At 42.0% G+C, this 21812-nt stretch overlaps 1 protein-coding gene across 1 annotated transcript; it reads right to left on the bottom strand.

The window, feature by feature from the left end:
• Positions 1–9393: 9393 nt before the first annotated feature.
• Positions 9394–21467, bottom strand: LOC145361407 (uncharacterized). Its single transcript, XM_080217134.1, has 5 exons — positions 21337–21467; positions 20847–20955; positions 18848–18967; positions 12033–12111; positions 9394–11943 (listed from the first exon to the last, which is right to left on the bottom strand). The coding sequence occupies exons 1-5, from the start codon at positions 21432–21434 to the stop codon at positions 11852–11854; spliced, it is 498 nt and encodes a 165-aa protein (XP_080073260.1). The 5' UTR covers positions 21435–21467; the 3' UTR covers positions 9394–11851.
• Between the last annotated feature and the right edge of the window lie 345 nt (positions 21468–21812).

The raw sequence follows: 21812 nt of genomic DNA, 5'->3' as shown, positions 1-21812 counted from the left end.
GGGAAGTGCCCTTCTCATCACCAGCCAAGCTTGGTCTTGGTGTTTGTTTGAAAGTTCTGTTGATGAGGTGTTCTGCCAAATGACTGACAGTCTGCTCAGGGAGTTATCCGACAGGCACCACTATCTCCTTTCCCCTCAGGGTCTCGAGGACATTACATGTGTACCACTGTTTGATCATTAAGTTCAGAGTCATTGCCAATAAGACAAGCTAATTTCATATTTTGGAATGTCAAATTTCACCATAAAAATTAAAAGGTCCTTTTTAAAAGACCATTTTAAAAACAAGTTTTTAAATCTTTATTTCAGCTTCTATCTTACTCAAGTGGTAACTATTTAGTTCATTTTTAATAAATTTAAAGGCAAGGAATTATTTTAATTTCCTGTGTGTGAATGTTTGACTATGATTGGCTGATTACCAGATTGCTGACATCACTGGTTACACAGATGATGTGAAGATGCCGGCGTTGGACTGGAGTAGGCACAGTAAGTAGTCTCACAACACCAGGTTAAAGACCAACAGATTTAATAAACCTATTGGACTTTAACCTGGTTTAAACAGGTTTAATAAATCTTTTGGACTTTAACCTGGTTTAAACAGGTTTAATAAACCTGTTGGACTTTAACCTGGTGTTGTGAGCCTACTTACTGTGGTTGCACACATTAAAGGATTCTGTTGACTTTGCATCAACTGTGTTGCTTTTTTTTAAGTATGAACACACTTTACTTAAGCCTCATACATTGCAAATAATTATCAAAAAGCCTAGTTCAGATTTCAAATCCCTTCAATACTTACAGCACTTAAGCCGCAACCATGACCGAACATGTTGTGGGAGATATGAAGTGAAATATAGTTTCTCTTCCATTTCCAACTGGCAAAATGAGGTCCTGATGATGGTTTTATATATAGTCCAAGTAAAACAGATACATCAAAGAATGGCTGAGGTTAAGTTCGGTTCAAGGCATCTAAGTCATCATTGTAAATATTGCTGACCCCAAGGTCCAGCCCAATTTTCACATATATCAACACTTAATTGCATTTATTATAATTCAGCTCAGAAATTCCAAAGTATTTTATGAAACCTGTCTGGATCATAAGTTTTGCATTTGGAATTTGGCTAGGGTAAGCATGATATATTTTATTTTAGGTATGATTCAAATGACACACTGGGGAGTTTTTCTTGCGCAATTTAAGAATATAGTTAATGTGTATGGAAAAAAAATGGCAATAACTTTTATCAATTACAAACAAAAACAAGCACGATAATGTATAACACTTAACAAACATATCTAAAATGTTCCAATCAAACAAAACCCTTACGCAAAACTCACAGATTTAACACAGCAAAGACTAATGCTGATATGATACTGGAACTGAGTCCTTTGGATGAATGTGGCAGTTCTCTTGAGGCGCACACAGATAAGTTTGGAGTCAGAATAGCTTCCCAGAACAGCAGGGGGAGACTCTGGTCGAGCCACCAACAGCAGATTCTCTAATCCAGGAAAGCAAGTAGCCCTGCTTTCAGCTAACCAACAGGAGTTCCAAAGCCAGGGAGAGAAAGAGACAGAGACAGAGACACTTCTCTTCAGCTTGATGTCCCTTCTAAATTTAAAACTCTGCCAGCCAAACAGAAAATGAAACCTTACAGCCTACAGGTGCAGCAGGTGGTCAGGAAGGAGAATGGGATGCGGGCCTTCATAGCGAGGGGGATTGAATATAAAAGCAGGGAGGTCTTGCTGCAACTGTACAGGGCACTGGTGAGGCCGCAGCTGGAGTACTGTGTGCAGTTTTGGTCGCCGTACTTACACAAGGTTATTTTGGCCTTGGAGGGAGTACAGAGGAGGTTCACTAGGCTGATACCGGAGTTGAGGGGGTTGAGCTATGAAGAGAAGATGAATAGACTGGGCTTGTACTCATTAGAGTTTAGAAGGATGAGGGGGGATCTTATTGAGACGTATAAGATGATGAAAGGGATGGATAGGGTAGAGGTGGAGAGGTTCTTCCCACTCAGAAAGGACAGCAGGACTAGAGGGCACAGCCTCAAGATAAGGGGGGGACAGTTTAGAACAGAGTTGAGGAGGAACTTCTTCACTCAAAGGGTGGTGAATCTCTGGAATTCTCTGCCCGTTGAAGTGGTGGAGGCTACCTCGCTAAATATATTTAAGACACCGGGTAGATAGGTTTTTGGTAGGCAAGGGGATTAAGGGTTATGGGGAGAAAGCGGGAAAGTGGATCTGAGCCACTTCAGATCAGCCATGATCTTATTGAATGGCGGGGCAGGCTCGAAAGGCTAGATGGCCTACTCCTGCTCCTATTTCTTATGTTCTTATGTTAAAATTGCTGTGAAAAAAACTGTCCAAAATACATAACCAGTCTTAGGCGAAAGGAGAAAAGGAAATGGCAACAAATTAAGAAATTAGTTGTCTTCTTCGTCTTGTGTTTCTCCTAACAATTAGGGTCATAAGATATCCCAGAGTAAAACTAAACAAACTCTATTTAAGTAGCAATAAAAGGGTTTCTCCAGACAACTCAGCAGCCATGAGAGCTGAGTTGCAGAGAACATGATTTTTAAAAAACCTCTTAAATATACACTAACATCACACATTTGTCATCCAAATGCATAATTCTCCCAATGACAGAATACTCAACTGAACCAGGATATTTTACAGAAAAAATAATGGGGTCAAAGAAAACTTAAATGTGCCAAATTTCATAACTACCATTAAATGGATACAAACAAAGCCTAGGAGATTCAAGATTTGGGTTTGAATTTCTGCAGGGAAGGCAGGAATATCTGAACTCCTGCTATAGCTTCATTGGAACAATGATGAAATTCCCAGAGCAAAATTCATTTTCAGCTCCTTCCCTAGATATTCTGACAATCCCCCCACTGATGATCATAGAATCTCTACAGTGCAATAGATGTCACTCAGCTCATCGAGTCTGCACCGACTCTCTAACAGACTATCTCCCCTGTCCTTACCCTATAACCTCATACATTTCCCATGGCTAATCCATCTAACCTATTCATTTTAGGACACAAAGGGGTAGTTTAGCAAAACCAGTCCACCAAACCTGCACATCTTTGGTCTGTGGGAGGAAACCAAAGCACCCAGAGTAAACCCACACAGACATGGGGAGAATGTGTAAACTCCATACAGAGAGCCACCCAAGGCCGGAATTGAACCTTGGTGTCTGGAGCTGTGAGGCAGCAGTGCTAGCCACTCTGCCACTGTGCTGCTGCAACAGATCAGGCAAAACATCCCCCCTCCCTTCCACAGCCCCATGGACATTCAGTATCAAACTCTACATGAACCCAGATCTTCTGCTGAGCATTGAGCTGTACACATTGCCACTGTCACAGAGATTTCTGTGACCTGACCATATTTCATTATTTCAGTTTGGCACAGACATCCCTATAGAAGACCAACGAGCACAGGAAAGTCAGGCAAAAAGAGGACATACCCATTTTTAACGGCATTAGCAGCCATATTCAGGTAGGTTTGCACAGTCTCAAGTGCTTCAGAGGGTTTCCCAAAGTGTTAATGAGTGAATGTGTGAGTGAGCAAGTGAGTGTGTGGATTTGACAATGAGTAGATTAGTGAGTAGGTAAGTGGGTGAGTGAATGAGTGTAGAAAGATAGAAAAGAAAGGGCTACTATAAGATTGCCAGGCTGTGCTAGGGTTTTTGTTTAATCAACTTAGATGTAGAATTCACTTTAAATCAATGGGAAGCAAGTTTGTTAGTAATTGTAATTAGGTGTTTTAAATACATTGTAGTTTTAAAGGTAATGCTTTAAATTAGCCCACACATATAAATATAATTTCTATACATTCTTAGAAGTTAAACAAAGAGTTACAGAGTGCCCTGTGATACTAACAATGAGTTAAATACATTCCTTTAAGGTACCCACCTGTTGGAATCACAAGGCCATAAAGGACACTGGTGGGTGGCACAGTAGCACAGTGGTTAGCACTGCTGCCTCACAGCTCCAGGGGCCTGAGTTTGATTCCCAGCTTGGGTCACTGTCTGTGTGCAGTTTGCATATTCTCCCCATGTTTGCGTAGGCTTCCTCTGGGTGCTCCGATTTCCTCCCACATTCCAAAGATGTGCAGGTTAGGTTGATTGGTTGTGCTAATATTGCCCCTTAGTATCCTGAGATGCATAGGTTAGAGGGATTAGTCAGTAAATATGAAGGGATATGGGGGCAGGACCTGGGTGGGATTGTGGTCGGTGCAGACTCGATGGGCCAAATGGCCTCTTCTTGCACTGTAGGATTTCTATGACACTTAATTGACTTAACAGACACTTGATACAAGAGTGAGTTTTAATGAGGCTACCTCCACAATTTCTAATCAAAAGAGTCAGAAAGACATTAATGTCACAGCTAATGAAAGAGTTATGGTAGGGGACTTAGTGGGAACTGACAAGGACTAATGATAATATGCTGGCACCTCTCGAAATTGTGGGTAATGGTAAAATGGTCAGTCATTGGATTGGTAAGCAATGTATACACGTGTTTTGTTTTTGGCAATAAACAAACTCATCAGGGCTATAATCAAGGAATATCCTGAAGACAAACTGATTTGACCACATTCCTTAGAGATTCACTTAACTTCACTGACAAGGCCATAAAATAACAATTGTTTTAGTAGACCCCCTTTATTAATTAATGGATACTAATGTGAGATTGTTTTAGCGAAGATGCTTTGTGAGACTGTTATCAAAATAGAGACATGATGTCTGACTAAGAGACTAAAGGACAGTTCACAAGACTTGATGATGATATATTGGGGTATCTCATGAGGTATCGTGATCATATGGCTCAGGGGTTGTTCAGTATTCTATTCTAATGGATCAATACATAATGTATGTCATTTGAATTGTGTCCAGCTGACTGTAGAATTGTATAAACTATGATGATTTTTTTTTGTCTGGCGGTGTTTTTGACGCATTGCATCAAGACCCCTCCCTTTACTGGCAAGTAAATAAAGACAACCTGTCAGTTAAGCATCTTGTGTTAATTTGTGTTTGTGTTAAAGTCAAACTTGGGAATTGAGATTTAGACAGTACTAGGTGGGTGACTGAGTATTGGGTAAGTAGATGAGTAAATAGCTAAGTGGGTGAATGCATGAGTGAGTGGGTGAGTGAGTGTGTGAATGAGTGGGTGGGTGAGTGAGTGAGCAAGCAAACGTGTGAGCAACGAGTTAGTGAATGGGTGAGTGAATGAGTCTTAGGATGAGTGGGTACTTGAGTGATTGTGAGAGTGGGTGAAAAGATGTGAGGGAGTGAATGGCTGAGTACATGAATGAGTGAGAGCATATGTGAGTGTGAGAGTAAGTGGGAAATTGAGTGAGTGGGTGGGTGAGCAGGTGAGTACATAAGTGTGTGAATGAATAAGCAAGTGAATGAGGAGTGTGTAAGTGAATGGGTCAGGTCAAAGAGGTAGTCAGATCAAGTTGGGGGATGGTGGTAGGCAAACAAGCCAAATTGGGTTTGGTGAGTGTATTTGAATCAGGATGTGGTGGTGGGAGAAAGTGAGCCAGGTTAAATTGGGTTTGGGGTCAGTGTTTGGGATAGTCAGTTTTGGTGTTCAGTTCAGTTCAGTTACACTGACTAATTTTGGAGTTAGACTAGGTATTAATCAGCGTAACATTTCCAGGGTAAGCATCCAGGTGAGTTCCACATATCTAGCCCAAATCTCACGGAGCTCAGATTAACTCACGAAGTGTATCAGGAAGCTCAATTCAGCATTTGCCTTTGCGTGTGTGTGTGTGTGTATATATAGTTCTTAACCCACAACTCCCAATTTAAGATCTGATTTTGACAATATAGCTACTGGAAGATTTGGGCTGTCACGTTATCAGAACAATTGTTCCAGCGAGTAAACTTGTGCATATGTTTTCCTTATTTTGTGAAGAATATTAGTGCTGGGGGGATAGAAATCTTCATACTTCAGGCACGCAATGTCAATCTTTACTTGAGTAAAGGTAGCAAGGGATACGAATCAATGGTAGATGAGCAGAGTTGAGATACAGGTCTGCCACAATCTGTCTGAGTGACAGAACATGAGAGGGGTTGAATGCTATATTCCTGTTTCTATGTTGTTTCAAATAATCCCCAGTTAACATGAGAGTGTCATGCAGAGTAAAATTTCCCTGCTTTACATCAACACCTGCCTTAGAAAAGTACATCTTATCCATAGTATATTTTGCCATTTTCCACACTGGTTGCTCTCAAATTAGATACAGTTTTGTGCTGTGGGCCTCTGCCCTTTCAAACTCTTTTCACATAAAATCCTGAAAGCCAAAGGCGATTGTCATCCAATTGGTCAATGCTTTATTTGAACCCAGTGTCCAGAGTGTAAAGGATATCGGCTAATCCACTGTCCAAGCCAATTCTTCACAGTATCTACTTTTAAAAAAAAACAAGATGTACTATGTCAGAGAGAAGCCAACAGCGTAACGCATTTATCTGCATTTTACCCTTTTGCCCTGTAAGGATATTGTGGGTTGGAATTTTACAGCTCCATTGCAGCCAGGGTGGGGCAGGGGCTGGAAAATGCGGTCAGGTTTTCAAAAGTCAATTGACTTTGGCAGGACCAGAAGAACCCACCAGTGGGAGAGGTCATAAAATCCCATGCAAGGTGTTTCAGACAGCTGTCTCAACAGGTAACTTGTTGAATTAAATTAATATCTCCATATATACTGACCGATGTTGGTAAATCTGCGAAAAATAGAATTCGTTTGTTTAATACAGTGCGAGTCTATTAAAATCTTTGGTGTTCAATGTCGATAATGACAAAGTATTGTGCAGGTACCTTGCTCATTAAATGAGTTCACATGGTCCTGCATAATTATAACAGGAGTTATAAATGTTCACCTGATACCTTGTCATTACCATCAGGATGAAGAGGGCTGAGTTCACTCCTGTTACCCATGTAGCCTTCAGTCTAGGTCAGCCCCTGATCCAGCTTTTGCTACATGCTTATTAGTCATCCACATTTTACCCTCTTAGAACTTACAATCATTGGCTAATGGAACACTTTGTGAAATAACTTCTCAGAGATCAGTATCCCTTCCTGGATTCCCTTTATTTACAAACTCTATTCCACTCATAGGGCAGGAGTTTACAGCCTTGCCCATCCCAAAACCATAAAATCCCACCCTTTCCACGTCTGCCCCTCACCCACTCCGATTCCGGGGCAGGCAGGCCAGTAAAATCCGGCCATAGAGGCTTCTGGTACGCAGTCAGAATCCAGAGTGCCAGAAGACCTGACATTTCAAGTGTTATATAGAGATGAGGCTCTCTGATCGGGCAAGAAATTATGACCACAATCACGGAGTTCATACGCCAAGAGGCCAACCTCATGTGCCTCGTTGGGTTTTCATATTTATACAGCGGGTCCAACTAAATACCTTTTTAATTGGTCCTGAAGGATGTCAATAGTAGCAGATTCAGCAAATCCAATGCTGCTAAATGTCTAGGGGGATGGTTAGATTCCCTCGTAGAGGTCACTACCAGGCATGTCTGTGATACAAATGGTGAAACTACAACACAGTATGGCATAGAATGAGAGTAGCATGTGATACTCTGAGCTAAGTGATCCCACAACCAATGGGGCAGCTCAAAGCTCTGTTGTCTTGGGAAAGGGCAGTATAGTGTTAATGTCACTGGAAGGGTAATCCAGAGTCTCAGGCTAATGTTCAAATCCCACTACACAGCTGGTGGAATTAAAATTAACAAAAATCTGGGATTGAAATGCTAGACTAAGTAACGGTGACCATGAGACTGTTGTCATTGTTGTAAAAATTCATCTGGTTCACTGCCATTCTAAACTAATCTGGCCTACATGAGACTCCAGGGCCAGTGCATTGCAACTATCAAGCTTATCAGTGCAAGGGCAATTAAGGATGGACAACAAATGCTGGTCTTACCAGTGCATTGACATCCCATGAAAGAGTAGAATGGCCTGTCACAACTAGTTGTGGAAAGTGATGGGTCGGCTATTAAACAACTCCAGCAGTGAGAAATTCCCAGAAGCAGATGAAATTCCCATTATACTAACTCAACTTTTCAGGCATCACTGAATAAACAATTTAACTCACGTAATTGCTTAGTTTTTCTGATACTAATTTATTCATTCTGTTAAATGGAAAATTGAGGAATTATTGACCATTTTGTACTGGTTACTTGTTGTTAACCAGTATTTTGATTCATGCAAATACAGTTGGCAATATGACTGATAAAGCCTTTAATAGAAACTTTTGAATCAAATATTTGCACAATTTAGAGCTAAATCAGCATTTACATGTTGTGTGCACCTTATTTGTAAATCTCACCCAAATCATCATCATCATCTGCTTCTCCCATTTTATTGGGGTCTCTACAATGCTGGTTGATCACCCTTCCCCATCTCCAATCTGTCACTTACTCCTCTTCTAATCCCACTGTATTTAAAATCATTCTCCACCATATCTTTCCATCTGATCTTAGACTGTCTTTGTCTCCTTGCTGGCAGACACATCTACGTCACTCGCCTCACCACATCTTCACTCTCTCTAGCACATATAACTATACCACTTCAATGTCACCTTGGCTATTTTCTTTGATGATTGCACAAACTTCACTGACCCCCCCTAATGTACTGGTTCTGGAGATAGGCCTTTTCCACCACTCCACACAATACCCGCATCTCATTAATATCCCGCCGTTGCTCCTCCCTTCTTGTTGTTGCTCCAGTTTCTGCACTATTTAACAATAGTATCGTAACTGTCTTTTATATTCTTCCTTTCAGTTACAGCGATACCTTTCTATCTGATAGCACTCCATTGCATTTCTTCAAATTACTCCAACCAGAGCTAATCTGTTCATTTTTATTTTAATACTTTCATCTTCTGCCACTGTTGACCCCAGTAACTTGAATCTACTCAGTTTATCACCCATAATCTTTTCAGCTTCATTTGGATTCATTTCTCTCAACTCAAACTGACAAAAAACATTCAAACCTCACCAACGTGTTTACAACAAAGTTCACCAAGTAGTGAATTTATCATGGGGATCCCCTCCAGGGGTGTAAACATAAATACAGCCTCCAGAGGTGGAGGGGAGGGGGAGTGACGTCACCAGGCTTCAACCGGGGGGAAAAGGGCTTTGGGGGGGGGGGGATGGAAAGAGCTGAAATCTGATGGCAGGAGTGGGGAGAAGGTGCCAGCTCCCAATTGGGGAGAGGGTTGAATGCCAGCTCCACCTGTGCAGGGCAGGGGCTCATTGCTGCATGCTGGCTCTGATCAGACAGGGGAGTGGCTTAGAGGGGGTATGAATGCTGTCTCCAAATCGGCATGGGGTGGGGGCAGTCATAATGTCAACACTGATCGGGGGGGTTGGGGTGGGTGAACACACACACCTGTCTCCATAGAATCATATTACAGAAGTTGATCATGTATTTACACATCTTAGGACATTAAGGGGCAATTTAGCAAGGCCAATTCACCTAATTGGTATATCTTTGGACTATGGGAGGAAGGTGGAACACCCAGAGGAAACACATGCAGACAGAGAGAATGTGCAAACTCCACACAGTCCCCAAGGTCAAAATTGAACCCAGATCCCTGGCACTGTGAAACAGTAATGCTAACCACTGTGCCACCATGCCTTTCTCACCAGCCTGTTGAACACATGTACACTATAGCAGAGGAATAACCAGTGTAGTCTTCGTGAAGATATCGCAATTCACCCTATGAATAATGCAGTGTGACTTTAAGTGGGACACACTACAGAAAAATCTGACAGTCCAAATCTGGGCACCCTTGAGACACTATGGGCCATCAGCAGGACAGCTATACAATCACAATCTGCAACCTCATGTATAACATATCCCTACTCTGATTGCCATTAAACCAGGTCAATTCTGAGGTAGGGGGATATGTGATAACTAGCCGTTGACATGCATTAGCATGAGCTAAAAGTCCAATGAAGCCTCCTCAATCTACCTGAATGTTAAATGCCAAAAGGCTATAAAGAGAGGATTAAGCAATCCCATGATTAATGGATCAAAGTAGAGCTTTCCAGCTCTCCTATCGCCAGCTGAAAACTGCAGTGACCATCCAGGTAAACAGCAGACTACCCTAACATCTTTATTTCCGACCAGGATGCAGCCTAAACTGAATGGTCACAGGAGGCCTCCTCCAGAAGGCTGTACCATCATAAACAGCAAGGTCCAGAAATGGGCCATAGCTTTCTTGGGTTGGCATAACTTTCTGGGTGTGCCACTCCATACCAACATACCTGCACAAGAATTCATGTCATGGAGTCCCTTGGGAGACAGGAGTGTGAGAGGAGTTCCCTGGAGGTCAGGAGTGTGTGTGTGTGTGTGTGTGTGTGTGTGTGTGTGTATCAGGGGGAGGGGAGAATTAGGTGGGTTCTGCATGGGACTCAGTCTGGGTATTCAAAACAGTTACACTGGAGTTGGACGTGTTTTTGTTTCTTGTAATTTTCTCCAGAGTAACCGGTTGAACCATCAGTTAACAATTTAAATCAGTTTGTCAAATGGTTCCCAGTGAAACACAAATTATTCAGAAGCAATTACCTCTCTTGGAGAATTGCCGAGCAAACCTTTATCTGGGAACTTCCAAAGAAGAAAGAGTAGCCCCCAAATCCAATACTGGGGAGCTCGGAAATTACAGCACGTGATTCACTGCCAGAATTATACTTACTGTAAAAACACACAGACCCAGCTACATGTGTTGTATTAATTTAGCAAAGTGATAATTGAGGAATTAGTTCTAAAGGAAGACAAACGATCATTCAAATAACAAAGGATCCACCTGTGCACACATCAAAAATACTTTTTTTTTAAGAAAGGCTACTATGTAATTATAATTATGCCAATGTATTCAGATGCACATTCAAAAGGATTTTAAAAGCAGGATGTGGGTTAGAAAACAAGATGTAAACGTTGAGGAATTCATTGATATTTGGGAAAACGGAACACAGTGTAAGGACTTAGTAAAAGGAAAATGTTACACTCCCAATATCTTCAGGGCTTCTCTTATTCTGCATTATTCCTTTGGTTTGTTTACCCATCACAGGACTACCCAAACAGCTCACCTCAAATGGTGTTTGAATCCTCCACCACATTGTCAAGGCAACTCATTATTGCTCTGACGAAGGGTCATTTTGACTCACTTTGTTGGCTCTATTCTCGCTCCATAGATGCTGTCAGACCTGAAATTTCCCAGCATTTTCTGTTTTTGTCTCTATTAATACCTTTTGAGTTGCACAGTAAGTCTATGTTTCAGTTTATAAAGATTTTTTAAATGACTTCACCGCGTCCAAAGGTGACCCGACAGAAGGAGAATACAGCACAGCACTCCTTCAGTTCATAAAAATACCAGAATACATCACCTATCTGTAATATTTCTAAAGGCATATAGAATTCTCAAAATTAAAACAAAGCATAAAAATAAGATCCAGCTTGGGAAATAGGCTCAAGTGGAGTTTAAACATTGACATTGACCATTGGAGCCAAGTGATTTGTTTGTGGTCTAAATTATCTATATTCCTATATAGTGACAAGGAGCTCACACGACAAGGGACCCAGTCATTAAATGAAGCTGTTAACTGCTCCCTGGCATTACTGAATATGGTGCCAAATACTTCTATTTCTTTATTTAATCCCTCACAGAGCTTAGTTAGTCTTATTACTGGAGAAAGAATGGTTCTGATACGTATAGACAATAATTTCAGTCTCTTTCTTCTCTAAGCAAGTAGGGTATAAAATTGGCATCCCTGAGTTATGAAGCATTATGCAGATTCCTGATTATTCTTAAACATCGCGGAAAAACAGCTCATCTAGTAAATTGTACAATTAGCTGATGAATACTGAGTGCACTTTGAGTTGTTTGTTGATTCACTGTAGCCAGAAACCTTGTCCAAGCCGCTACCTGGAAAACAAAGCCCAATAAAATCAAGGAAAAATGTCCTTCGCTTTTTATTCCAGAAGCTTTTCTGTGTGGCTATTTTCAATTCTTACCTTCAATGAGGTTGTGCAAGTTGCAATAGTTTGTGCCAAAGTCTAGGATTGCATACCACAGTTCAGAAACAGAGAATCCCTGCAACAAGAATGTGTACTCAGCTGTGTTAGTAGAAACAAAGGTTTGGGTTTTAATCAAAAACTGTTAGAATGTCTGATCTACAATACTACACTGAGAATAATTTGCAGACAAGCCACTACATCTTGGACACCTCCGAGTGATTTGCACACATTTTAGCAGGAATTTTGAATCAGGCCAGCTTCTTACTTTTTCTATCCGGTTATAGGCTGCAAGACACAGAACTACAAATTTTAATAAATTGTTTTTCTGTAATTAGAAACAGTTTAAGGCAAGAACTTTCTAACTCTTGAGTAAATACAATACTAATTGAAAGAGCACCTAACGGATATGAATCATAGAATCCCTACAGTACAGGAGATGGCCATTCAGCCCATCAGGCCCACACCGACAACAACGTCACCCAGATCCTATCCCTGTAACCCCACATAATTACTCTGCCAATCCCTCTAATCTGAGCATTCTGGAACACTAAGGGGCAATGTAGCACGGCCAATCACCTAACCCACACATCTTTGGGCTGTGGGAGGAAATCGGAGCACCCAGAGGAAACCCACACAGACGTGGGAAAGAGTGCAAACTCCACATAGACAGTGACCCAAGCCAGGAATCAAACCCAGGCCTCTGGAGCTGTAAGGCAGCAGTGCTAACCCCTGTGCCACCATGCATATAAAATATGCTACTGGACTAGTAATCCATAGAATGTGACATCAAATCCCACCACAGCAATCTGAAAAATCAAAATCCATATTGTCTGAAATAAAATGCTTGTATCTGCATAAGTCTCATCAATACAAATTAGTTCACTAAGTCTTTAGCGAATGAAAACTGCTGTCCTTAATATCTGATCTACAAGGCCTGGAGTCCCTCAATAACCTGGTTGACTTTTAAGCGGCCTTTGAAGTGATCTAGCAAGCTATCCAGCTGCTGTAGAGTTAAAATAGCAAAGAAAAGTACAGCACAGGAACAAGCCCTTTGGCCCTCCAAGCCTGTGCCAGTCATGATGCCTAACTAATAAAACCTTCTGCCCTTACTTAGTCCGTATCCCTCTATTCATGTAGCTTTCCAGATGCCTCTTAAATGTTGCTAGTATGCCTGCTTCCACCACCACCCTTGGCAGTATGTCCCAGGCTTCCACCACTTTCTGCATGAATAATTTCCCCTGCACACCGCCCTTAAACTTTCCCCATCTCACCCTGACCTGTGCGCCATTGTAATTGACACTTCCACACTTGGAAAAAGCCTCTGACTATCCACCATGTCTATGCCTCTCCCAATTTTGGAGACCTCTATCAGGTTTCCCCTCAGCCTCCGTCTTTCCAGTGAAAACAATCCTCATTTATTCAACCTCAGTTTTAAAGAAGGAAAGAGAGACCCTTTGCCCATCGTGTCAAGGCCAGCCATCAAGCTCTTACCTATTCTAATCCCTTTTATAGCATTTGGTCCATAGCCTTGTATGGTATGATATTTCAAGTATTCAATAAATACTTCTTAAATGGTGTAAGGATTCCCACCTCTACTACTCTTCCAGATTCCCACAACCCTCTGGATGAAAATATTTTACCGCAAATCCCCTCTAATCTCTTGCTCTTAATTTAAACCTATGTTTATTTATTAGTGTTACAAGTAGGCTTACATTAATATACAATAAGAACATAAGAAATAGGAGCAGGAGTAGGCCATCTAGCCCCTCGAGCCTGCCCCGCCATTCAATAAGATCATGGCTGACCTGAAGTGGCTCAGTTCCACTTTCCCGCTTTCTCCCCATAACCCTTAATCCCTTTGCCTACCAAAAACCTATCTACCCGTGTCTTAAATATATTTAGCGAGGTAGCCTCCACCACTTCAACGGGCAGAGAATTCCAGAGATTCACCACCCTTTGAGTGAAGAAGTTCCTCCTCAACTCCATTCTAAACTGCCCCCCCCCCTTATCTTGAGGCTGTGCCCTCTAGTCCTGCTGTCCTTTCTGAGCGGGAAGAACCTCTCAACCTCTACCCTATCCATCCCCTTCATCATCTTATACGTCTCAATAAGATCCCCCCTCATCCTTCTAAACTCTAACGAGTACAAGCCCAGTCTATTCAGCCTCTCCTCATAGTTCAACCCCCTCAACTCCGGTATCAGCCTAGTGAACCTCCTCTGCACTCCCTCCAAGGCCAAAATATCCTTGCGCAAGTGCGGCGACCAAAACTGCACACAGTACTCCAGCTGCGGCCTCACCAGTGCCCTGTACAGTTGCAGCAAGACCTCCCTACTTTTATATTCAATCCCCCTCGCTATAAAGGCCAGCATCCCATTTGCCTTCCTGATCACCTGCTGCACCTGTAGGTTGGGTTTTTGCGACTCATGCACAAGGACCCCCAGGTCCCTCTGCACCGTAGCATGCTGCAGCTTTTCACCCTTTAAATAGTAGTCCCTCCTACTATTATTCCTGCCAAAGTGGATAACCTCACACTTGCCAACATTTATTCCATCTGCCAGGTCCTCACCTACTCGCTTAGCCTATCTAGATCCCTCTGCAGACTTTCTATACCCTCCGCACAATTTGCTTTTCCACTTATCTTTGTGTCATCGGCAAATTTCGACACCTTACACTCGGCTCCCTCCTCCAGGTCATCTATATAAATGGTAAATAGCTGAGGCCCCAGCACCGATCCCTGGGGCACTCCACTAATCACCAACCACCAATCCAAATAGCACCCATTGACACCTACTCTCTGCCTCCTATTAGATAGCCAATCCTCTATCCACGCTAACACCTTACCCCCAACTCCATGCCCCCTAACCTTCTGTAACAACCTCTTGTGCGGCACCTTATCAAACGCCTTCTGAAAATCAAGAAACACCACATCCACCGGCTCTCCTCTATCCACCGCCCTAGACACATCCTCATAGAATTCCAATAAATTCGTCAGACACGACTTCCCTTTAACGAATCTGTGCTGCGTCTGCTCTATCAAACAATTCTTCTCAAGATGCCTCGCTATTTCTTCTTTGATGACGGATTCAAGCATTTTTCCTACAACAGATGTTAAACTAACCGGCCTATAATTCCCTGCCTTTTGCCTGCTACCCTTTTTAAACAGCGGCGTAACATTAGCTGTTTTCCAATCTTCCAGCACTTTCCCGGAATCCAGCGAGGTTTGGAAAATAATCACTAAGGCATCCACTATCACCTCTGCCATTTCTTTCAGAACCCTGGGATGCATTCCATCCGGTCCTGGGGACTTGTCCAACACCAGTCCCGCTAGTCTACCAAGCACTCCTTCTCTAGTGACAGTGATCGCATTCAGGCCCTCAACTCCTATCATCCTTCTATCTTTAATACCCGGCAAACTATTCGCATCCTCCTCCGTGAAGAACAATGAAGTTACTATGAAAATCCTCTAGTCGCCACACTCCAGCACGTGCTCAGGTACACCGAGGGAGAATTTAGCATGGTCCACACACCTAGCCAGCACATCTTTCAGACTGTGGGAGGAAATCCACGCAGACACAGGGAGAATGTGCAGATTTCTCACAGACAGTGACCTAAGCTGGGGATCAAACCCGGGTTCCTGATACCGTGAGGCAGCAGTGCTAACCACAGTGCAGCCCATGTACAAAACCTCAAAAGAATGCAGCTCAACCATCTCAGGGGCAACTAAGGATGGCCAATAAACGACACACCATCAACATCCAAGAATCAAATTTTTCTTAACTAAATCACAAATAAATTTGCCATCGCGCCAAAACCAACAACAAAATAACACTATACTCTAGGTGAAGAAAAGGACATTCAGTTCAGATATTTGGTCAGGATTATATTTATTGGAGTTTGGAAGAATTGGAAGTGGGGGGAAATCTCATCAAAACTTAAAATTCAATCAGGACTAGACAGGGTAGATGCAAGAATGTTCCCGACCAGAGGTCACAATTTAAAGGTAAAGGGTAGACCATTTAGAACTGAGATGAGAAATTTCTTCACCCAGAGTGTGGTGAGCCTGTAGAATTCTTTACAACAGAAAAGTGTTGAGGCCAGAACATTGTTTGTTTTCAAGAAAGAGTTGGATATAGCTCTTGGGGTTAAAGATATCAAAGTATACAGGGCAAAAGCAGAAGCAGATTGGATGATTAGCGTGATCGCAATAAATGATAGATCAGACTCAAAGGGCCGAAGTGCTCCTATTTTCTGTGTTTCTGGAAGGTATGCTTGGTTTCATTGGTCAGAACATTGAATACATGAATTGAAACATCTTGTTGAAATTGTACAAGACATTGATAAGGCCACACTTGGAATACTGTGTGCAATTCTGGTCACTATTACAGAAAGACTATTATTAAACCTAGAAAGGTTGCAGAAAAGATTTACTCAGATGCTACAGGAACTTGATAGTTTGAGTTATAAGGAGAGGCTGGGTATACTGGGACTTTTTCCCCCAGGAGCGTAGGAGATTTAGGAGTGATCTTATAGAGGACTATAAAATAATAAGCATAGGTCAGCTAGATAGTCAACATTTTTTCCAAAAGGTCGGGGAGTCTAAAACTAGAGGACATAGGTTTCAATGTGAGAGGGGAGAGATACAAAAGGGTACAGAGGGGCATTTTTTTCCCCACACAGAGGGTAGAGTGTGCCTGGAACGAACTGCCAGAGGTAGTGGTAGAGGCAGCAAAATTTTGTCTTTTAAAAAGCATTTGGACTGTTACACAGGTAAGATGGGCAGAGAGGAGTATGGGCCAAATGTGGACAATTGGGATTAGCTTAGTGGTTAAAAAAGGGCAGAATGGACAAGTTGAGCTGAAGGGCCTATTTCCATGCTCTATGATATGGGGGACTCGTTCACTAAATCCATTTTTAATTTCACTTTCTCCCTTCATATTTCAAATCAACAATCCACCCACCTTTAGCAGTTTTATAAATTCCCAAATTCTGATTAAATATTTACTATTTTCCTTAGCTAATGATTTCATACTTCATTTACTGCCACCTTTTAAAAGGAAGTAATACCAAATTTTTTGAGAGGAGGTGACAGAGTAGGAGGAAAGCGGCCATGAAGGAACTTAAACATGAGCACTAACCTCCTCTGGGTAACTGAGTTGCACTGGAAGCCATCCAAATGCTAGTCCAAAGTTATGGCCCCTAGTGTCTTTCACATGCCTGACATTTATAATCTTTAAATATGCAGTTTTGGAGACCAGTCATTGAGGATCTGTTCTTGGGATGTAAGCAAGACAGTATTTATTATCTGTCACATATAATCCAAGTGCTTCAAGTGCTATGTACATAGTAAGAGACAGTAATCATGTATAGACTTAACTTGGCACAGTTTCCTCCCCAAAACCACATTAATGACACAATTAGATTGTCATAATGGTCCAACAACTCTTAAATGGTCACTTAATAGTCTAGAACCTGAGTACTGCTGAAAAGAGACATGCTATCAAAGCTTTTCATTTTGCACTCATCACCATGTCCACTGCAGCAGTTCAGCACAGTGACACAAGCGTTAGCACTGCTGCCTCACAGTGCCAAGGACCCAGGTTCAATTCCAGCCTCCGGTCACTGTCTGTGTGGAGTTTGCACATTCTCCCCGTGACTGTCTGGGTTTCCTCCAGATGCTCCAGTTTCCTCCCACAGTCCAAAGATCTGCAGGTTAGGTTAATTGGCCATGTTAAATTGACCCTAGTCAGGGGGATTAGCAGGGTAAGTATGTGGGGTTGCTGGAATGGGGCTCGTGTGGGATTGTGGTCAGCGCACACTCAATGGGCCGAGTGGCCTCCTTCTGCACTGTAGAGATTATATGATTCTATGTATTTAAGATGACAGGTTACCTCTCAAGTACAGATTTCAAGATGTGGGTATCTGTACTTCTTTCATTAAAAAACCTACCATCTGGGAGTACCTTCTTTCAGTGTTTGCTTAACATGTAAAACGGACATTGGATTTTAACTGCCACTGATCTGCCCAACATTCTCACCCATCCACCTTCGTCTGGTTACTTTCTCACTTTCTCCCATTCACATCTGTTAACTACAGCATCATTTCTCATGTGCCAAAATCCAAACCAGAATGGACAAAGATATATCTTGGGAAGTTATCAACAGCAACCTGCACAGTACATAATGCCTCTAATGTGGCTTTTCACCATGGCCTTTCAAGGAATCTAATCAAACGAACTTTGAACCAAGCCATATAGGAAGATAAAAGAAGATAATCACAAGTTTGGCCAAAGTGGTAGGTTTTCAGAAGTTCCTTAAAAGTGAGAAGAGTTAGAGAGATGCAGTCTGTCCAGTAAGGGTATGAGTAAACTGGCATCTTAATCCTTAGGCTGCCAATAGCAGTACAAACAGGGCCATTGTCCCATTTTGTAGTTTTACAACTAATGCAGTGTGTCACTGACCCAAACATTACAGTCATAAACTCTTAAATGTCTGCGTTGTTTAGGTGACATTAATCTGTAACTAAAGCTTCACATTTTTTTCTCCCTTATCTCTTTAAAAAGATTTTTTTCTCATTTCTGTTTTCAATACAGAAAGTACTGTTGACTAGATCATGCCCAGATGGAATGCAGTATCTACAGTACTCTGAAGGGATAATGAATAGCATGTTACAAATTCAAACAATTTAGTTACCAAGCTAATGATATTATGCAGGCAAGACAGAAGAAATATGGACTTAAAACATCTTGTGCAAAGAACGTTATTTATTAGAGACTAATAAAATTTGAAATATAGAAATGTAATGATATTACTTACAGAGACTTTGCAGGATCTATTGTCCAAGGAGGAAACCAGTTTGAATGTAAGGTTATCGACATATTTGTGCACTGGAGTGGTGTGTTCGGCAACAATATAATGTTCATTTGCAGATTTCAGCTGCGGGAAGAGGCAAAATTAACACAAATTGGTAGTGAATAATGGAAAATGTTGGAAAATACTTAGCACCTTGAGGAGTCGGGGTATCTGTGAAGTAGAGTTAACTTTTCAGGGTCAATGACCTTTCATCAGCAGTCGGTGCCTACAGAAAAAATATTGTGAGCATCATCCAACCTAACAGATAACTGTAGAAGATAATCTATGATTTTCTTTCTTAAAGGTACAGGAGTATCCTAACATTTTCTATAAAACACTTAAAAGGTCTCAAAAAACCTTGTAAGTATGCACTACAATTACAATTTGAATTGATATACATCTTTAATATAACACTCTAAGCCACTCAGGTGGTTACAAAGAATAAAAGAGGACACACAGGAATACTGGCCAACTCAACAAAATAAAGGCAAGTGTCAAATGAATTGAGTGGTTGGAGAGAGATCATCTAACTGATATTTTCTGTACCAGCTTTCTCATTTCCTATCCAGATACTAGAACAGCTGTCCCCAGAGGTGTTAGGCTTCATGATCTCAGCAAGGACTCTTGAACTGAACAACTGAAAAGGAGCGATGACAGATCAACAGTGGTGCTTTGGAGTACAACAGAATGGGAATACATCTGTTCCTTCTAGCCCCACAATCAAGCTTAAAAATAAAGCTATTAATCTTTTGATTTCTCTGGCACTCCCATGCCAGGAAAACCTGATCAGAACAGGGCTTACTCAGACCTGCCCAATTTATCAAAGGAATCTATAATAGGCAAAAGACTACTTGTATATTGCAAAGATATCATCCAGACCTGTTTTCAGTATTTTGAGGCCAACATGGTGTGAAACATTTTTTAGATCCTCCAGGACTAGGTACAGATGGGGAAAATTGAGTCAAGATTACTGTTTCAGATGCAACCTATGCTGCTTGCTATGTTGCCATTAGCAACCAGGATCAAGATGGTTATGACCATGACTATGGTAAGGGTAGAACAATGGCGGAAGTGGTTAGCACTATTGCCTCACAGCACCAGGGAATGGGACTCAATTCCAGCCTTGGTTGACTGACAGTATGGAGTTTGTACATTCTCCTGCTGTTTGCCTGAGTTGAGTTTTCTCCAAGTGCTCTGGTTTCCTCCCACAGTCCTAAGGTACACAGGTTAGATGAATTATTGGTCATGCTAAATTGCCCCTTCGTCTCACAAAAATATGTAGGTTAGATGGGTTAGCCATGTGAGATAGGGCAGGGGAGAGGGCCTGGGTAAGGTATTGTATCAGAGAGTCGGTGCAGACTCAACAGGCCAAATGGCTTCTTCTACATGGTAGGAACTCTATGACAGTTGAAGCCTATCAAATGCATTGCCTTAGATGACAAATTAAGAACAATGGGCACTTGAAAGCAATCTGCTCTGTTGAATTCTCTTTGATGTGGAGATGCCGGCACTGGACTGGGGTGGGCACAGCAAAAAGTCTCACAACACCAGGTTAAAATCCAACAGGTTTATTTGGCAGCATGAACTTTCAGAGTCTCAGGCTCCTTCTTCAGGTGAGTGAAGAGTTGTGTTCACAAACAGGGGTGTATACCTGAAGGAGCCTGAGATTCCGAAAGCTTGTGCTGCCAAATAAACCTGTTGAACTTTAACCTAGTGTTGTGAGACTTCTTATTGAATTCTCTATTCGTCAGAGCACAGCGGAGGCAGGGTAACTGAATACCTTTCAGACAGAATTAGATTGACTCCCTTGTCAATCAAGAGTTTAAGGAGGCTTGGAAGGAAAACCAGGTGGAGACTACAATAGAGCACCAACGTCGATGGGTCGAATGGTCTACTCATATTCCTAATTCACTGTTGACGAAATGGAAGCATAAGAAGTACCTTACTGTACTTTTGTACTTACTGTGTACAAACACTTCTCTCCTCCATTAGCACAATTATCAGCAGTCTTCCAAGCTTTAATTTGGGTCACTAATTCGAGATAGACACTTTTGCAAGGAATTCCAAATGTCCTACAGGATAAACATGAGGTGAAAATAAGTAATCAATTATTTAAGTTGCTGAACAATGTCACTCAAGACTGGGGTTTGTATAAACAGATCAAAACGCTTTACACAATGAAGAAATGGTTTTTGGGATGGTGATTATTAAATAAACCAGCATAAGAGAATGTTATACAAGCCAAATGTTGGAGTGTCAGGGCCTGGTACCATAATCCAAAAAGCTGAGCATAATTTACAGAAGTTACGATCAGCTGAACAGTCAGTCACAAGACTGCGAGCACGCTGCCTCGGAGTTTTGCACACACAGATGAAGGCATTACCATGTCACATATCAAACTGTTACATCCACCAACACAGTCAGTAGCGACACTCACATCGCGGGGAACCTACCATTCCACCGAACACTGAGCGTGTATCGGTGCAACCGCGGTACCTGTCAATGCAGCGAGCACCAACAGGCCAACTCTGCACAGCTCCAGCAGCAACATCACCCCGCAGACACACACACACACAGCCTCCTCCACAACAACTTCCTCTGCAGCCCCAGCGCTCAATCACGCGCTCATCTCCATGGAAATGCCTGGACCTCCTCCTCATCCTTCTCCTCCATTTACGGAAGCGTGGGGATTGGGAGCAGCTCTGGAAGAGCATTTCATAGAATCCCTACAGTGCAGAATTGGGCCATTGAACCTGCACTGAGAACAATCCCACCCAGATCCTTTCTCTCTAACCCCACGCATTTACCTAGCTAATCCCCCTGAGACTAAGGTGCAATTTTGCATGGCCAATGCACCTAACCTGCAGATAAAAGCAAAATACTGCGAATGCTGGAATCTGAAACAAAAACTCTGCAGATCTGACAGCAT

The sequence above is a fragment of the Carcharhinus amblyrhynchos genome, chromosome 2 (genome assembly GCF_965287045.1).
Source record: "Carcharhinus amblyrhynchos chromosome 2, sCarAmb.v2.hapA, whole genome shotgun sequence".
NCBI classification, from domain to species: domain Eukaryota; kingdom Metazoa; phylum Chordata; class Chondrichthyes; order Carcharhiniformes; family Carcharhinidae; genus Carcharhinus; species Carcharhinus amblyrhynchos.
This window is presented reverse-complemented; position numbering and strand designations above follow the sequence as displayed.